Raw genomic sequence first — 17,922 nt, 5'->3', positions numbered from 1 at the left:
CAAATTTCGACCAATCCGAGTCGAGCTCTTCTGGATTCCCAGCATGCAGCGCAGACCCTGATCCAATTACTGTAAAGACGCATCCTTAGAGAGGCTCTCGGGAGTCCGAGACAGCACTGCATTCTGGGATTTGTAGTTTCTCTGGTGGATACCGTCGGCCTTGGGACCGGGGCAGCCCTGCATCCTGGGACTTGTAGTTTCTCGCACTGCGTGTGAAGATTTTGGTGGTTTTAGAGACTGTCCCTGCCTCTCATTTAGGGGTACGCCTGGAGGTGGGAGACTGCTGAGGAAAGATTGAAACGTGGGAGGGCAGTTTCTTTGCTAACGAGATCGTGCTCTTTATGAAGCAGCATCTGTCCCTCGTGAAAAGTTGCTGTGCGTGCAGAAGAGCCAGCACAGCAACGACTAGCGCAATCGGCTAGCCTCATTTCCTCTCTTCCCGGTAGAATTCAATGCTAACTGAAAACTAACCAACCCCCCTCCCCCCGCACTACACCCCCGAGGGTCCTGCCTCTGACTCTGGGTTAGCTCAGCTATTCTGGATCCTGAGCTCACGCACAGAAAATCCAGGCGCCTGCCAATACCGTTACTCAGTTTTGGGGACCTTCTTTCTCATTCCACGCCCCCCTTCCCACCCCCAGCGTTTCCTGTGGTAAGATATACAGGCACCTTTCCAGGAAGGCTGAAACAGCTAAATAAAGTTCACCTTCTACTGTTTTCCAGGAGTGTGGCATGAAGAGAATGTATGTAGGGCCAAGACAACATTGCAAGTTGTTCAACGAAGCACTCTGTGTGCTCAAAAAATAGATAACAGGCTATCCGGAGTTTGTTGAACTGAGGACTTGACAGAAAGGCCTTTTTTCTTTTTTTAATTTGGTTGATTTGGTAGATAAAAGCATTGGCTTTTTATAATTAATTGCAATAATCAAGATTGTCTTGGATAAATTTTTCAAAGCCTTTGCAGAAATCAGAACAAAGATTTTTTGATAGTAACGGTAGCTCGAAGTAGAGTTTGGTGGGGAGGACAGGCATGGAGATGCAGATGAGGAGGCTAGGATGTAGGCCCCTTTTCTTTTTTCTTTCCTTCTTTTTTATTGAGAGGGTGTCTTGCTCTGTCTCCCAGGCTGGAGTGCAGTGGCGCAATCTCGGCTCGCTGCGGCCTCCACCTCCCAGGCCCAAGCAACTCTTGTGCCTCTCAGCCCCCTGAGTAGCTGGGATTACGGGTGTGCTCCACCACGCCGGGCGACTTTTGTGTGTGTGTGTGTTTTTTTTTTTTTTTTTTTTTTTTGAGACGGAGTCTCGCTCTGTCGCCCAGGCTGGGGTGCAGTCTCCAGATCTCAGCTCACTGCAAGCTCCGCCTCCCGGGTTCCCGCCATTCTCCTGCCTCAGCCTCCTGAGTAGCTGGGACTACAGGCGCCCGCCACCTCGCCCGGCTAGTTTTTTGTACTTTTTAGTAGAGACGGGGTTTCACCGTGTTAGCCAGGATGGTCTTGATCTCCTGACCTCGTGATCCGCCCGTCTCGGCCTCCCAAAGTGCTGGGATTACAGGCTTGAGCCACCGCGCCCGGCCTTTTGTGTGTTTTTAGTGGAGACGGGGTTTCACCATGTTGGCCAGGCGGGTCTCAAACTCCTGACCAAAGTGATCAGCCCACCTTGGCCTCCCAAAGTGCTGGGATTACAGGCGTGAGCCACCACGCCCGGCCTAAAAACATCCTTAAAATCGTTCTAAAATCCCATTAGTTTATATTTAACAAATGTCTCTAAATTACTGGAACTGGAAAATCCATCTAACATAAATAACAATTCTATGTAAATCTATAGTACAGAGTTTTCAGAATATAATCTCATTTTATCTATTTAGAAATTTTGAGAACTAGATCAAACAAATGTTTTTATTTTTATCTACTTACAGTATTTGTAGGGGGAACAGCTTTACAGAAGATAAAAAATTTGAGTTCTCTCAATATAGTTAAGAAAAACATTTTTACATTAAAAATTTAAATATATCAGCAAAATAATATAGTGAATATTGATTGTGAATGAATTACCCTAAACAGAAGAGTTTTTAAAATGTAAATAAGCCAAGTGTGGTAGCTTAGGTTCATCCGACACTTTGGGAGGCCCAGGTGGGAGGATCCCTTGATTCCAGGAGCTCAAGACCAGCCTGGGCAACTAAAGGAGACCCTGTCTCCACTAAAAATACAAAAATTAGCTGGGTATGGTGGCATGGCCAGTAGTCCCAGGTACTTGGGAGGCTGAAGTGGGAGGGACACTTGAGCCTGGAAGGTCAAGGCTGCAGTGAGCTATGATGGTGCCACTGCACTCCAGCCTGGGTGACAGAGCAAGACCCTGTCTCAAAAACAAAATAAAAGGTGGGCACAGTGACTTGCCCTTGTAATTCCAGCACTTTGAGAGGCTGAGGTGAGCGGATAGCTTGAGCCTCAGGAGTTTGAGAACAACCTGGGCTATATGGTGAAACTCCATCTCTACTATTAAAACAAATATTAAAATAAAAAGAAACAAAATGTAAGTAGAAGCTAACTTTTTATAAAATAAAGTTATCCGTATAGAGGTATTATCATTATCTCCTTCTGAATACTCCCCCCAATAGACAGTATTTGGAGTTGCCAACATGATCATGTTGTTCTATTGATTTATTTTTATTTTTACTTTTATTTTTGAGACAGGATCTAGCCCTGGCACCCAGTGTAGTAGTGCAATCAGGGCTCACTGCAGCCTCAACCTCTTGGGCTCAAGTGATCCTTCCGCCTCAGCTTCCCAAGTAGCTGGGACTACAGGTAGGCACCACAACACCCAGTTAAATTTAAAATTTTTTGTAGAGACAGGGTCTCACTTTGTTGCCCAGGCTGTTCTCAAACTCCTGGAATCAAGGGATCCTCTCACCTGGCCCTCCATGTAGTGTTGGAATTACAGGCATGAGTTCCCGCCCTTGGCCACACATTATTTTAAACTATGAATTTGTTCCTCTCCAGTGCAAATAACATACCAAATCAAAAAACAGTTATAGTTCTGCAGTGGTAAACAAAAGTGTGTCTCTATTACTAAGATGCTCATCCTTCAAGACTGAGCTAAATGTGAAGCCAGTCTGAAGACATTCTGAGGCAAAATTAATTATGTTCTTCTTTGCACTTCTGTGGCATTTGTTTGTTCCTTTTTTGAGACACGGTGTCACTTTGTGGTCCAGGCTAGAGTGCAGTGGTGTGGTCTTGGCTCACTAAAGCCTCGAGTTTGGACTCAAGCAATCCTACCATGTCAGCCTCCTGGGTAGCTGGGACCACAAGCACACACTACCATGTGTGGTTTATTTTTTGTTTTAGGTTTTTAAATTTTTTATTTTGTAGTGGCGGGGTCTCCCTGTATTGCTTAGGCTGGTCTCAAACTCCTGGCCTCAAGAGATCTTCCTGCCTAAACCTCCCAAAGCGCTGGGATTACAGGTGCAAGCCACGACGGCCGGCCACATTTTGTATATTGCGGTATCTCAATTATATCACACTATATTCTAGCCAATTTTCAGGTGTTTTCCTCCACTATTTAAGCACTGTGGAGTCCCAATTTTATCTAGTATCTTTGTATCCTCTGCTCCTAGCTCAGTCCTGACAAGTCACTCAGTACCTCTTTAACAAGTAATGAATCAATGTGTATATAGTTGTGAATGATTTCCGAAGACAAATCTGATAACACCTATCAATATTACATGAACAAATTCCATTTATTTTCCTCCAACCCGATGATTGAATTAAGTTATCATTCATTTTTGTTCAAATCGTATATTCTTCCTTCTGTGCCAAGAGGCTGGAATCATTTTCCGCAAAGGAAACAGTTTTTAGGGATGTCGTCCACGAGAAAAAAAAGATTTAACCCTGGCTTCTGGGCTTTGTCATTCTCGCACAGCCCTCTGCTCTTCCACACTGTTATAAAGAAGGTAAAACTCTAGGAAGGAGGAGCCGCTCAGCCAAGGACAGAGCGGCGGGCTCCCAGCTCAGCTGGCAGGTAACGCGCGCTGCGGGGAAGGCGGAAGGCGGGCGGCAGATTCTGCGCACGCGCGGGCAGCCCAGCTGCCCGCCAGGCGTCCGGGGCGGTGCTTGCGCCGCTTCTGCAACAGTAGGGTGGGAAGCCGTGTCTTGCCGGCGTGGGCCTCTGCAGCTGGGGCGTCCGCAGCCGGTAGTCACTCGCGGGATGCTGTTTGTGGCCTTAGGCCGCCCGTGGGCGGTCGAACTGCATCTCGGCGGAAGTAGGATTGCATTGTGTGCGGCCGCCGCCCTCCGAGGTCCCCGGGCCTTTGTCTCCCGGGCGTCCTCCTGCAGCAGGCCTTCGCGGCTGGTAGCCGGCGGGAGTACGGGGCCCTGGGGAGCCGCGCGCCTTCTCCGGCGTCCGGGCCGAGCGCAGGTGGGGCGTCCGAGGTCTGGTGTCCCAAGTGAGGCGGGGAGGGCGGGCGTCGCGTCGGGCCTGGGGAGCCCTGGCGGCTCTTCGCGACCTCTCCCGGGTGTCCGCGACTGGAGCGCGGGAGGAGCCCCCTCTGCGGCGCTTGGAGAAGTAGCAGGCCGAGGGCCCCGGGGTCCTCAGCCTCCGCGAGTCCAGGAGAAAGGCTGGAAAGTGCTTACTTTTGTGGTGGTTCCAAATCCACAGGGTTTGTGTTGACGACTATATGTAGTTTTCTACCCTTGAGCAGAAGCTTAGAAGTGTAATAATTTGCAAGAAATTGGATGCAGCACCTGGAAATAGAACCGAAAGAGCCAGGTTAACCTGACTTTGAGCTTGTTTTACTTTTATTAGGTGGCTGTATTTATAAGAATTACTTTGGTCCCTTGGAAAGGGGGAGGATGCAGATGTTAATTCTTTTATTTTGGTCTGAATAAATTGTCTCCTAATTCTACTCTGTAAAATATCAGGATTGGCAAACCTGGTTAAAACTTGGAAGAAATGCTTAAAATGGAAATTGGAATCTAATTACATTTCAGGATTGAGGAATTAGGCATGCCTTTTACATTTTGAAGTGTGCACTGTGAAACTCCTTTTCAGATGTTTGGGGAACTCTTCTTTTCCCTTGAAATTTGATGTAGGATTTCAAGTAAATTTTATTTCTTTTTTTTGGAGGTGAAGTCTCACTCTGTCACCCAGGCTGGAGTGCAGCGACGTGATCTTGGCTCACTGCAACCTCCGCCTTCCGGGTTCAAGCGATTCTCCTGCCTCAGCCTCCCCAGTAGTTGGGATTACAGGCGCGCTCCACCACACCCCGGCTGATTTTTTTGTATTTTTAGTACTGACGGGATTTTACCGTGTTGGCCAGGCTAGTCTTAAACTCCTTACCTCAAATGATCCTCCTGCCTCGGCCTGTGAAAGTGCTGGAATTACAGGCGTGAGCCGCTGTGCCCAGCCAAATTTTGTTTCTTGGCAAGAAATAAGAAGACCAGGGGATACACAGTATTTACAAGGTCTTTAGAGAAAGAATTGATATCTTTTAATACTATTGTACAAATATTTTAGAAGTATTTATAAAAGGCCTGGACTTGAAATATAATCTGAACTTGCAGAGTGTTTTACTTAAATTATTTTAGTAAAATTAAATTTTATTTTTTAGAGATGGGGTCTTGCCATGTTGCCCCGGCTGACCTTGAACTGCTAGGCTCAAGTGATCCACCTCAGCCTCCCCAGTAGCTGGGGCTACAGACATGTTCCATTACACCTGCTAAATGTATTTATTTTTTGAAAAGGTGTTGCATTTAAATAGAATGGAAATGATGTCCTCATTAACAGTGGAGTAGAAGAAACTGTTCCACTATTTTTACTTGTTCAAGGTCATACTAGAAACCTGAGAGCTGGGATGCAAAGCTAACAAACTCCAACTCTGCAGTTTTCTACTTGTGACTAGAATTAAGGCAGGCCATTCTATCAGCCAACTGATTTCTTTAGCTCTGTAGATTATTTGGGAGAATTCCTTATGTCACCTCGTGTGACAAGTTCTCTTCATTACAATTTTATTTTATTTGAGACGGAGTCGCACTTTGTTGCCCAGGTTGGCGTACAATGGTGTGATCTCAGACCACTGCAACCTCCGCCTCCTGGATTCAAGCGATTCTCCTGCCTCAGCCTCCCGAGTAGCTGGCAGGTGCCCGACACCACGCCCGGCTAGTTGTTTGTATTTTTAGTAGAGATGGGGTTTCACTATGTTGGCCAGGCTGGTGTTGAACTCCTGACCTTAAGTGATCCGCCCACCACAGCCTCCCAAAGTGCTAGAATTACAGGCATGAGCCACTGCTCCTGCCCTCTTCATTACTGTTTTAAAAATAAACTTAAACCAGGCATGGTGGCTCATGCCTGTAATCCCAGCACTTAGGGAGTCCAAGGTGGCAGATCACTTGAGGTCAGGAGTTCAAGACCAGCCTGGCCAACATGGTGAAACCCCATCTCTACTAAAAATATGGAAATTAGCCAAGTGTTGTGGCAGGCACCTGTAATCCCAGCTACTCAGGAGACTGAGGCAGGAGAAATACTTAAACCTGGGAAGCGGAGGTTGCAGTGGTGAGCCGCGATCATACCACAGCCCTGCAGTCTGGGAGACAGAGCGAGACTCTGTCTCAAAAAAAAAAAAAACTTTAAAAATTTAAGAAGGTTGGTCGACCATAATGATCCCTGTTTCAATAGATCCCTGTTTGTTGGGAAGGATATGTTCGATGCTTACATACGCCGTCTGACAAATCAGAAGATGGAAGGCTAATTTATACTGGCAATATGGCCCGAGCAGTGTTTGGTAAGTAATTGGAGGTGAGGGTACTTACTTTTTTCTTTCTCTTTTAATTGTAAAAATATCCTTACCATATCTTACTTGTTATGGCATCCCTTAATTACAATGCGTAAGGAAAATTAGATTGTCATTTTTTTCTTGAGGTGTGTTGATAAGATGTAGAGAACTTTGCATTTTTAGATTTTTATTTGAGACAGAATCTCACTCTGTTGTCCAGGCTGGAGTGCATTGGCATGATCTTGGTTCACTGTACTCTCTGCCTCCCATGTTCAAGCGATTCTCCTGGTTCAGCCTCCTGAGTAGCTGGGATTACAGGCATGTGCCACTACACTTGGCCAATTTTTGTGTTTTTAGTAGAGACAGGGTTTCACCATGTTGGTCAGGCTGGTCTTGAACTCTTCACCTCAAGTAACCCACCTACCTCGGCCTCCTGAAGTATTGGGATTACAGGCGTGAGCCACCACACCCGGCCTCTATTATGTTTTAATATTTGGAAGGGGTAACTTCCCCTCATTGCTTTATTTATTTTTTTATTTTTGCTGCTTTTGTTTTTCCAAGTGAACTTTAAAATCAACTTGTTTAGGATCTCAACTTTTTTATTTTCCAAACAGATGGTATTTTTTATTAGGATCATATTAAAATTATAAATTAAAGGTAAGATAAATTTACATTTTAAGTCATTTTTTATTGTGGTTAGATAAACATAAAATTTTTCACTTTAATCATTTTGAAGTATACAGTTTAGAATTCATTTTTTAAAAATAATTGTTATTTTTTAGAGACAGGGTCTCTGTCATCTAGACTGGAGTGCAGTGGTGTGATCATAGTTCACTGCAGCCTCAAACTTGTGGGCTTGAGTGATCCTTCCACTTCAGCCTCCCAAATAGCTAGGCCTGCAGACATGTGCCACCACCCCTGGCTGATTTTTTTTTTTTAAGCTAGTCAAATTTAGCAGTGGGGGCGTTGTACACCAACTTCAGTGACACCAATGTTAAGTTCTGATAACTCATTACCATCAGACCAGCCTTGGCTAATTAAAAAAATTTTTTTTTGTAGAGACAGGTCTTCCTATGGTGCCTAGGCTGGCCTCAAACTGGTCTCAAGCAGTCCCCCTGCCTACACCTTACAGTGTGCTGAGATTACAGGCATGAGCTACTGCACTGCGCTAGAAGTAATTTATTTTTAATCTTTCTAAGGTAATAGGTAAAAATGGTATCTCAGTGTTTTATTTGTATTTTTTATTATTTATTTATTGAGACAGAGTTTTGCTCTTGTTGCCCAGGCTGGAGTGCACAATCTCGGCCCACTGCAACCTCCACCTCCCGGGTTCAAGCAATTCTCCTGCCTCAGCACCCCCAGTAGCTGGGATTATAGGCGCATGCCACCAAGCCTGGCTAATTTTCGTATTTTTAGTAGAGACAGGGTTTCGCCATGTTGGCCAGGCTGCTTATCTCAGTGTTTTAACTTGAAAGTCTTTCCGTACTAAAGAAGTTGAATATCTTTCCCATGTGTTTCTCTCTCTTTTTTTCTTTTTTTTTTTTTTGAGATGGAGTCTTGCTTTGTCTCCCAGGCTGGAGTGCAGTATGCAGTCTTGGCTCACTGCAGCCTCTACCTCCTGGGTTCAAGGATTCTCCTGCCTCAACCTCCTGAATAGCTGGGACTACAGGCACATGCCACCATCCCCAGCTAATTTTTGTATTTTTAGTAGAGATGGAGTTTCACCATGTTGGCCAGGCTGGTCTTGAACTCCTAACCTCAAATGAACCAACCAGGTCAGCCTCCCAAAGTGCTGGGATTACAGGCATGAGCCAGTCCCATGTGTTTTTTAACCACTGGTGTTATTTCTTTGGTGATTTGCTGTTTTAATCCTGGGCATTTAGCCTGATAGAATTTACCACGTTTGAATATTTTATGTTAGATATACTGGAGTGCTTGTTAATAAAGAGTTTTGTTGATAATCTGCTCTCTGAATCAACTTTTGTAGTACAGTATTAGTAAGGATCTTTAAGTAATATTAACTACTTTATTGTGGAACTGAGGTAGGGCCACTTAAACCCTAAAGCAGATTTCCTGCCTGGAGAGGCAGTGCATTCTAATGGTCAGTGGCATGGACATTGAAGTCAAAATATTTGTAAAGTCCTTAAAACAGAGGTTGGAATATAATAAGCACGGTATTTATAGTTTGATTTTGTTGTCTTGAGCTGATACAGTAAGAAGAAAAATGGAAGAATTAGTGGGATAGATTGATTCTTTTATAAAATTTACAAGTATTGATCCTCTCTCTTTTTTTCCCATTTAGGTGTGAAATGTTTCTCTTATTCTACGAGTCTGATTGGCCTTACATTTCTGCCATACTTTCTTACACAAAATAATGCTTTTTTTGAAAGTGTGTCTCTGCCTGTTCAAATCATATTTTATGGCATCATAGGAAGCTTTACGTTGATCACCCCAGTGCTGCTTCACTTTATTACAAAAGGCTATGTCATTCGATTGTACCATGAGGCCACAACAGACACTTATAAAGCCATTACTTACAATGCTTTGCTTGCAGAAACGAGTACATTGTTTCACCAGGATGATGTGAAAATTCCAGATGCTACACATGTGTTTACCACATTTTATGCTAAAACAAAATCACTGTTAGTTAATCCAGTGCTCTTTCCAAACCGTGAAGACTTTATCCATCTAATGGGTTACGACAAAGAAGAATTCATTTTGGATATGGAAAAACCCAGTGAAGAGAAACAGCATAAAGATGAGAAATGAGCCTATTTTTAAATGTTCGTGCTTAAATGTGATTTACGTTTTAATGTATAATAATAAAATAGCCTTTTGCATTCTGTTAGTGACTGATTGTTAAATAATTTGAATTAGCAAAGCTTTTAATTTCCAGAGAATGATGTTTATTTATAATAAAACAAGATATGTTTGAAAACCAAAACGTAGTATCTGCCATTCATGTTTTAGAAAAAGGTATGTGAATAAATATGTTCATGCTGGTATAAGAGTTCTGTATTACTGTGGTTGACTCTAAACTGGGGATCTGATGTCAGTAGCAAATGGGAGAGTTACTTTATTCTTTGTATATGGATTTTTCTAAGTGTATAAATATTTTCTGACATTAAAAGACATTTTCTTTTTGAGGAAGACACAGTCATAGGTGGTGCGGAGCTGTGGTCCACCTGCTCTTGCTCCTGACTCACTGCTCTTTGCTTTTGCCTGAGGACCAAATCTGTCAGGAAGCTGGCTAGGAAGCCTTGCAGCAGCCATGGCTTTTAAAGATACCAGAAAAACACCCGTGGAGTCAGAGGTGGCAATTCACTGAATTCAAATCACTAACGAGTTGCAACGTAAAATCCCTGGATAAGTTGTGTGCTGACTTGATCAGAGGAGCAAAGAAAAAGAATCAGTGAAAGGACCAGTTTGAATGCCTACCAAGACTTTGAGAATCACTACAAGAAAAACTTGTGAAGGTTCTAAGACATGGGATCGTTTCCAATTGAGAATCCACAAGCGACTCTGACTTGCACAGTCCTCAGATTGTTAAGCAGGTTATTTCCATCAGTATTGAGCCAGGAGTTGAGATGGAAGTAGCCATTGCAATGCTGAAGTCGATAATTTTCATAAATAGATTATCAGTTGTTAAAAATTTTTTTTTAAAACCCCAAAATTTCAAGAAATTCACAAATTATGGGAACAGTTTTAAGTCTCCTTTGGTTCAGAACACAGGTTTTTGCCTAACCCCTGGAATGATTGCCCATAAGAACATTCATGCGCAGTTGAACTGGTGGTTAGCTATAAGGGAAATGATAAGTAGTGTTGTCTTCAGTAGTCTTAATTTGTTTCTCCAACTGTGCACTCCTCCTCTGGTGGCACCCTATGGATTTAGGAAACCACTGTTACTAAGTAGGTGAAAAATACCTTGTGTAAAATTGCTGTCTCTATGCTAGCTTTGTCAAGAATATCCATTGTAAGATTTTTTACCTCCACTGTAAAGTGGAGATTGACTCTTGCCAAGGATTTTTAGCTAGGAACAAGAGGCCTCAAACCACACTAGATCAGTAGATATTTACTAAGTGCCCAGTACTGTGCTGGTTACTAAGATCATAGTTAAGAACAAAACACCCAGTCTGTCTTTATGGAGCTACCTAACATTGTCTACGGCCACCATGATAGTAAATTTAAACTTTATGGTGTACATGTGTATGAGGGAGGTTGATGGGGAAGCAGTAGGAACATCTGATCAAAGAGATCATTCAATTCCCAGGCTTCTAGAAATTTATTCATAGGAGATAAGACAGCAAAGCTGTCTTTCTGAGACTTAGAGCCTGCCCTCTGCTTGGATTGTCCAGCTCACCAGACAGAATTCTCACCGCCATTCCTGTGTCATCTTCTGCTCAGGGTGGGTTTCTGCCTGCTTGTTCCTCTGTCCTTTGTCCCCTAGATGTATCCTAGCAATGAATGAGAGATGTCTTTCTTTTTTTTTTCATAGCAACCTACTAGATAAGGCAGGCTTGTCCAACCCGCAGCCCAGGATGGCTTTGAATGTGGCCGAACACAAATTCATAAACTTACATTTTATTTTTGAGATATATTTTTTAAACTCATCAGCTATCAGTATATTTTATGTGTGGCCCAAGACAATTCTTCCAACGTGGCCCAGGGAAGCCAAAAGATTGGACACCCCTGAGAGATATCTTTCTATAAAAAGTTATCCCATGATCAAATGTTTATTATGGATACATTAGAAAGTAGAAGGAAGAAAGAGGCTGGGTCTGGTGGCTCTTGTCTGTAATCGCAGCTACTTGGGCTGAGGTGAGAGACCCGCTTGAACCTGGGGAATCAAGACCGCAGTGAGCTGGGATTGCACCACTGCACTCTATCCAGGGTGACAGAGCAAAACCCCATCTCAAAAACAAAAAAGGAAAAATCAGTCCTAGTTCCCCCTAGAAAAAATTGCATTGTTTACGTTTTAAAGATCTCTTCCAATATTACCTCTCTTCACAACTTAAGTACAATATATTTCTTTATGTTATAAATAAAGTTTTGGTGCCGCAAAAGAAATAGCACTCAAATATAAAATTTTCTTCTTTTCTTCTCAGCAAGGCAGTTTACTTCTATAGAAGACTGCGCCCTCACAGATGGAGCAATGGTGAGTGCACACCTGGACAAGGGAGGAAAAGGGGGGTCTTATTCCTGACACACGTGGTCCCTGCTGCTCTGTCGTTCCCCTGTTGGCTCCGGTTAGACAGCACAGGCTAAACTAATTCCGAATGGCTAATTTAAAAAGAGCGACAGGGTGAGTGGTTTGGCGGGAAAAATGGTTGTGGAGAATGAGCAGGTAATTGGAATGAGTCAGGGTGGAACAGGTAATCGGAAAAGGTTGGTTTATGAGGAAGTTAAGTTTAAAAGTAGAAGGTAAAGAATTGAACATACTGACATATTGATTCTTTGAAGAGAAATTTAGAACTCATATCTAACATTTACATGTTCTATATCCATGTGATCATTTTATCACTGTGCTCTCGGTCCTGCAGCTGTGAGGAGGACGCTCTGCAGATTCACTGCTCACTGGCTTCCTCCCCCGTGTCCCTGTGACCGTCCGAGGGGAAGATGGCCTCAGGAGTGCAAGTAGCTGATGAAGTATGTTGCATTTTTTATGACACGAAAGTTCGTAAATGCTCCACACCAGAAGAAATCAAGAAAAGAAAGAAGGTTGTCATTTTTTTGTCTCAGTGCAGACAAAAAGTGCATCATTGTAGAAGGCAAAGAGATGGTGGAGATGTTGGCATAACCATAACTGATCCTTTCAAGCATTTTGTGGGAATGCTTCCTGAAAAAGATTGTTGTTATGCTTTGTATGATGCAAGCTTTGAAACAAAAGAATCCAGAAAAGAAGAGTTGATTTTTTTTTTGTGGGCACCAGAACTAGCACCTCTGAAAAGTAAAATGATCTATGCAAGCTCCAAGGATGCAATTAAAAAGAAATTTCAAGGCATTTTATCACTGTGGAGTGGAGTGAAAAACTTGTTTTTATTGGTTGATATCAGAATAATTCTTCAGAAAACAACTTGGTAGTCTAGGGGAAAAATATGCTTACACTAAGTGGGAAAGGTGACATCTTAAGGGCATGATCTGGAGTGAGAAACTAGGATAGAGAAAGGATCAGCATGCATAGGATAACAGGATGATTCATCACTGAAATAATCAGCAGAACCAACTCAGGCCAAGGTTAGGAGAAACTTAGGCACCTCCCTCATGCCACTTTGCTACTCTATCCCAGGCACAGTAATCTCAGGAAGACTGGGAAGGTAATGAATCTCTCACTGTTTAGGGAAAGTGAGTCATTTATTTGCATCACAAAAGTTACCTATTTGCATGTGAAAAGGCAGGGTGATCCTAGCTGACATCTGGGTTACATCAGGTAATAACCCCGTTAACAATAAAATATTGCAATCCTTTTCCCTAATGCAGATTTCACCGCACTGAAAGGCTTTTGGAAGCAAAAGTAACAAGATGACCATTAGATATAAATGACAGTCTTAGCTTGAATGTATTTGTAAAAATTTTATTCTGATTCTTTTAGAACACCTTGTACTTGTTTTTATTTTTATTGAGAATTTCAAACACAGAAGTAGAAGAGTACAGTGAACCTGCATGACTGTCATCCAGATTCAACAATGACCAATTTATAGTCAATATTGTTTCCTCTAGACCCTAATCATTTCTCCTCTACTTTTTGGGGAAAGCAAATTCCAGTCATAATAATATTTCTTTCTTAAGTATTTACTTTTGTAACTCTACAAGATGAGACTTCTTTAATAATGTAGCCACAATACCATTATCAGATCTACAAAAACGAAACAACCCCACAGCTCTAATGTCATCAATCTATCAGTCTGTTTAAATTTCCAATTGCTTCATAATTTTTTCCCACATTTGGTTGGATTTACGATTCAAATAATCAGACCAGAATGAAGAGTTGGTTAAAAAAATTATATATATGTGTGTGTGTGTGTATATATATATATCTCCAAATAAGTTTCATATCTTACACATATCAATTGTTTAAATGGCTTTTAAGACTGTTCTAAAAGACATTTAGAAAGCATTTAGACATTGAGTCTACCCCCTAGACTCAAGCAATCCTCCCACCTCAAGCCTCCAGGGTAGCGGGACTACAGGCGTGTGCCACCATGCCCAGCTAGTTTTTGTATTTTTTGTAGAGACAGGGTTTTACCTGTTGCCCAGGCTGATCTTGAACTCCACCCGTCTTGGCCTCCTAAAGTACTGGGATTACAGGTGTGAGCCACTGTACCGGCCAGGCCTTTCCATTTTTTTTCCCTTGCAAATTATCTGTTGAAGAAATAATTGTTTGTCACTTAGATCTTCTCATGGTCTAGATTTTCTACTTGTATCCCTGAGCTGTATTTTAACATGTTTCTCTGTCTTCTATATTTCCTATAAATTGATAAGTAGATCTTAAAACTTCACCAGAGTGAGGTTTGATTATTTTGGACAAAACTACTTTTATAGATGATCATATTTGTTATCTTGTTGCATAACGAATTACCCCTAAAACTTACATGCTTAAAGCCACAATAAACATTTCTAACACTGCACAGTGTCTGTAGGTGTGGAAATGAGGAGTGGCCTAGCTGAGTGGTTTTAGCTCAAGCTCTCTCAGGAGGTAGCTGGTGCTGCTGTCATCTGAAGGCTGGGCTGGGGCATGAGGAACCCCCCGTTTCCAAGATGGCTCACTTACAAGACTGAGAGTGTGGTACTAGCTCTTTGGCAGGAGGCCTCCGTTTCTCACCGCATGGATCTCTCTTTAGTGCTTCTTGCTTCTCCCAGAGTAAGTGATCCAAGAGAGTAAGGTTATACAATGTGTTGTGTGACCTACATGAAATTTGCACACTGTCATTTTACAATACTTTATTGGTTACACAGTCAGCCTTATTCGATGTTGGAGGGGATTCACAAGGACCTGTACACCAGGAGGTAAGGCTCATTGGGAGCTATTTGGAGGCCAGTCCCCGTAGTATTCTCCCATTAAGAGGTACATAATGTTGTTTTGTCTTTGTGATGGTAGCAACCATTGATGCTCAATGCGTAAGTCCACCAATTCATTAGATGTTGAAAAATGGTTATATTCTATTATTCCCTTTTCACTTATTAGCTGAAATACTTCTAAAAATAGAGCTAAAAGCACAAGAAGGCAAGAAAAATTTGCCCCTCTCTGCTATTTGGTAACTGAGTAGTTCAGTTTGTGTGGAAAAGTCAGGATAAATGCTTGATTCTGTCCTTTTATTTGCTAGTTTTAAAAATAGATTTGGTTTCCTAGCATCATCTGTTGGTAAGTAGACTTAAAAAATTCGTTATGAGGCTGGGCACGGTGGTTCACGCCTGTAATCCCACCACTTTGGGCACCACTTTAGGAGGCTGAGGGGAGGATTGCTTAAGGCCAGAAGTTCGCGACCAGCCCTGGCAACATAGTGAAACCCTGTCTCTAAGAAAAAACTAAAAAAATTAGCTGGGCATAGGGGTGTATGCCTGTAGTCCCAGCTACTTGGAGGCTCAGGAGGGAGGATTGCTTGAGCCCAGGAGTTTAAGGTTGCAGTGAGCTGTGATCATGCCACTGCCCTCCAGCCTGGGTGAAAGAGGTAGATCCTGTCTCACAAAAATGATAAATAAAATATTATGAGCTTATGGATTTAAATATATTAAAGTATTTCAACTTATTGCAATTACTATCTTATTAATGTTCATATAGTCATATGAATAGGCTAAATAATGGCGCAAAATGTTCACCTCCTAATCACTGGAAGCTGTGAATATTACCTTACATGGCAAAAGGAATTTTGCAGATGTGATTAAATTGAGGATTTTAATTAGGATTGTGCTGAATTACCCAGCTGGGTCCATTGTAATCACTGAGGTCCCTATAAGAAAGAGGCATGAAATCAAAGCAGAAGGTGATGAAGTGGGCCAGGCGCAGTGGCTCAGGACTGTAATCCCAGCACTTTGGGAGGCGGAGGCAGGCGCATCACAAGATCAGGAGTTCAAGACCAGCCTGAACAATATGGCGAAACCCCATCTCTACTAAAAATACAAAAATTAGCTGGGTGTGGTGGCGCATGCCTGTAGTCTCAGCTACTCAGGAGGCTGAGGCAGGAGAATCACTTAAACCTGGGAGGGAGAGGTTGCAGTGAGCCGAGATTGTATCACTGCACTCCAGGCTTGGCGACAGAGGGACGCTCAAAAAAAAAAAAAAAAAAAAAAAAGGATTGAAGTGATGCATTTTGAAGATGGAGAAATACAAGGGTTGTAGCTCTAAAAGCTGAAAAAGGCAAGGAAACATATTCTTCCCCTAGAGTCTCCAGAAGGAAACAGCTCTGTTGACACCTTGACTTTAGTGCAGTGAAACTGATTTCAGACTTCAGACCTCCAGAACCGTAAGAGAATACATTTATAGTTTTTGTTTGTTTTTTGAGATGGAGTCTTGCTGTGTCGTCCAGGCTGGAGTACAGTGGCACAATCTCAGTTTACTACAACCTCCGCCTCCTGGGTTCAAGCAATTCTTGGGCCTCAGCCTCCTGAGTAGCTGGGATTACAGGCGCCTGCCACCACTCCTGGCTCATTTCTTGTATTTTTAGTAGAGATGGGGTTTCACCACGTTGGCAAGGTTGGTCTCAAACTCCTGACCTCAGGTGATCCGCCCGCGTTGGCCTCCCAAAGTGCTGGGATTACAGGCATGAGCCACTGTGCCCAGGCTATGTTGTTTAAAGCCATGAAATCTTTTGGCAATTTGTTACAGCCATTATAGGAAACTAGAAACACCTGTCTTTGGTCAGTGGCACCATCTTCAAATTGGTTATCTAATATAACAAAGTGTTTTAGGCTCATTTTGTACATTTTCTACCCCAGACTCCAAGGAGTGCTGGTTGCTAATAGTGGGAAATGGTATTTTGAGACTGCTAAGGGTGTTCATGGGATTTTGCCTTTTTTTCCCATCTTTTAAATTTATTTTAAAATTGTGTTTTTTAAAGAATTTACCATCTTAACCAGTTTTAAGCATAGAGTTCAGTGGTGTTAACTATATTCACATTGTTGTGCAACAGATCTCTAGAACTCTTTCATCTTGTCAACCTGAGACTCTATGCCCATTGAACAACTCCCTATTTCCCCCTCCTCCCTTGGACTTTTGCATTTTTTAAAATGGCAGGGCCAAAAGCCATGGCTCAAACCTGTGGTCCCAGCTGAGCCCAGGAATTTGAGGCTGCAGTGTGTTAGGATCACACCTGAGAATAACGACTGCACCCCAACCTGGGCAACACAGTGAGACTTTGTCTCTAAAAAAATGGAAAGAAACACACTTCTGTTGTAAAATATTTTTACCAACATACTATTTTCTTCTTAAGTGTGCAGATTTTTAGCCAAAATTCCATGCCATTTTTGGCTACTAACCCTAAACTATATCCTATAAAGGATTTCAAGTAGCAAAATATCTAAAGGAATAGCTGGCTTTCTAAAATGGAGTCAGAGTTTTGAAATGAAATACATGTCACAACAAAATGATGACATTTCATTATCAGGACTCAAAATGTTCTCTTGAGGTCTAGCTTGTTGTAGGTGAATGCATTATTAAGACTGGTGGAGTCCCTGCCCACAGCACAGAATTACAGCTAGTGTCCCCTGTTTGGGGTCTTATCTGGCCCTGTTGTGTCCTGTAACTAAACCTGCTGCTGAAAAGAAATAGTTCCCATGAGACTGTTCACTTCAGATCCATAAGTGCAGCTCTCTGGGCCATGATAATTTGATTTGTTGTTGTTATTGTTGTTTTTTGAGATGGAGTCTCGCTCTGTCACCCAGGCTGGAGTGCAGTGACATGATTTTGGCTCACTGCAACCTTCACTTCCTGGGTTCAAGCAATTCTCTTGCCTCAGCCTCCTGATTAACTGGGACTACAGGCACTTGCCACCACACCTGGCTAATTTTTGTATTTTTAGTAGAGACAGGGTTTCACTGTGTTGGCCAAGCTGGTTTCAAACTCCTGACCTCAGGTGATCTGCCCACCTTGGCCTCCCAAAGTGCTGGTATTTACAGAGGTGAGCCACTGCGCCCGGCCTGTTTGTTTGTTTTTGAGACGAAGTCTCACT

General features: G+C 42.6%; 1 protein-coding gene and 1 long non-coding RNA gene across 2 annotated transcripts; both read left to right on the top strand.

Moving 5' to 3' along the window:
• The first annotated feature begins 120 nt into the window (after positions 1 to 120).
• LOC139355825 (uncharacterized) lies at positions 121 to 12,762 on the top strand. The gene is made up of 3 exons (XR_011606947.1): positions 121 to 260; positions 11,866 to 11,915; positions 12,301 to 12,762. It is a non-coding gene; the product is annotated as an uncharacterized lncRNA (long non-coding RNA).
• On the top strand, positions 4,078 to 9,605 carry LOC105483575 (transmembrane protein 70). The gene is made up of 3 exons (XM_011744473.2): positions 4,078 to 4,407; positions 6,664 to 6,769; positions 9,063 to 9,605. Exons 1-3 carry the CDS (start codon positions 4,198 to 4,200, stop codon positions 9,527 to 9,529), a joined length of 783 nt encoding a protein of 260 aa, XP_011742775.2. The 5' UTR covers positions 4,078 to 4,197; the 3' UTR covers positions 9,530 to 9,605.
• Positions 12,763 to 17,922: the final 5,160 nt, after the last annotated feature.

Source organism: Macaca nemestrina, chromosome 8, assembly GCF_043159975.1.
Source record: "Macaca nemestrina isolate mMacNem1 chromosome 8, mMacNem.hap1, whole genome shotgun sequence".
NCBI lineage: Eukaryota > Metazoa > Chordata > Mammalia > Primates > Cercopithecidae > Macaca > Macaca nemestrina.
Note: the sequence above shows the minus strand (reverse complement) of the source record. Positions and strands in the feature narration are given on the sequence as shown.

Coding starts and splice junctions, on each gene's coding strand:
- LOC105483575 (XM_011744473.2), top strand. CDS start 4,198: ATGCTGTTTGTGGCCTTAGGCCGCCCGTGGGCGGTCGAACTGCATCTC. Junction 4,408..6,663: donor GGCGTCCGGGCCGAGCGCAG/GTGGGGCGTCCG, acceptor CTGTTTCAATAG/ATCCCTGTTTGTTGGGAAGG. Junction 6,770..9,062: donor TATGGCCCGAGCAGTGTTTG/GTAAGTAATTGG, acceptor TTTCCCATTTAG/GTGTGAAATGTTTCTCTTAT.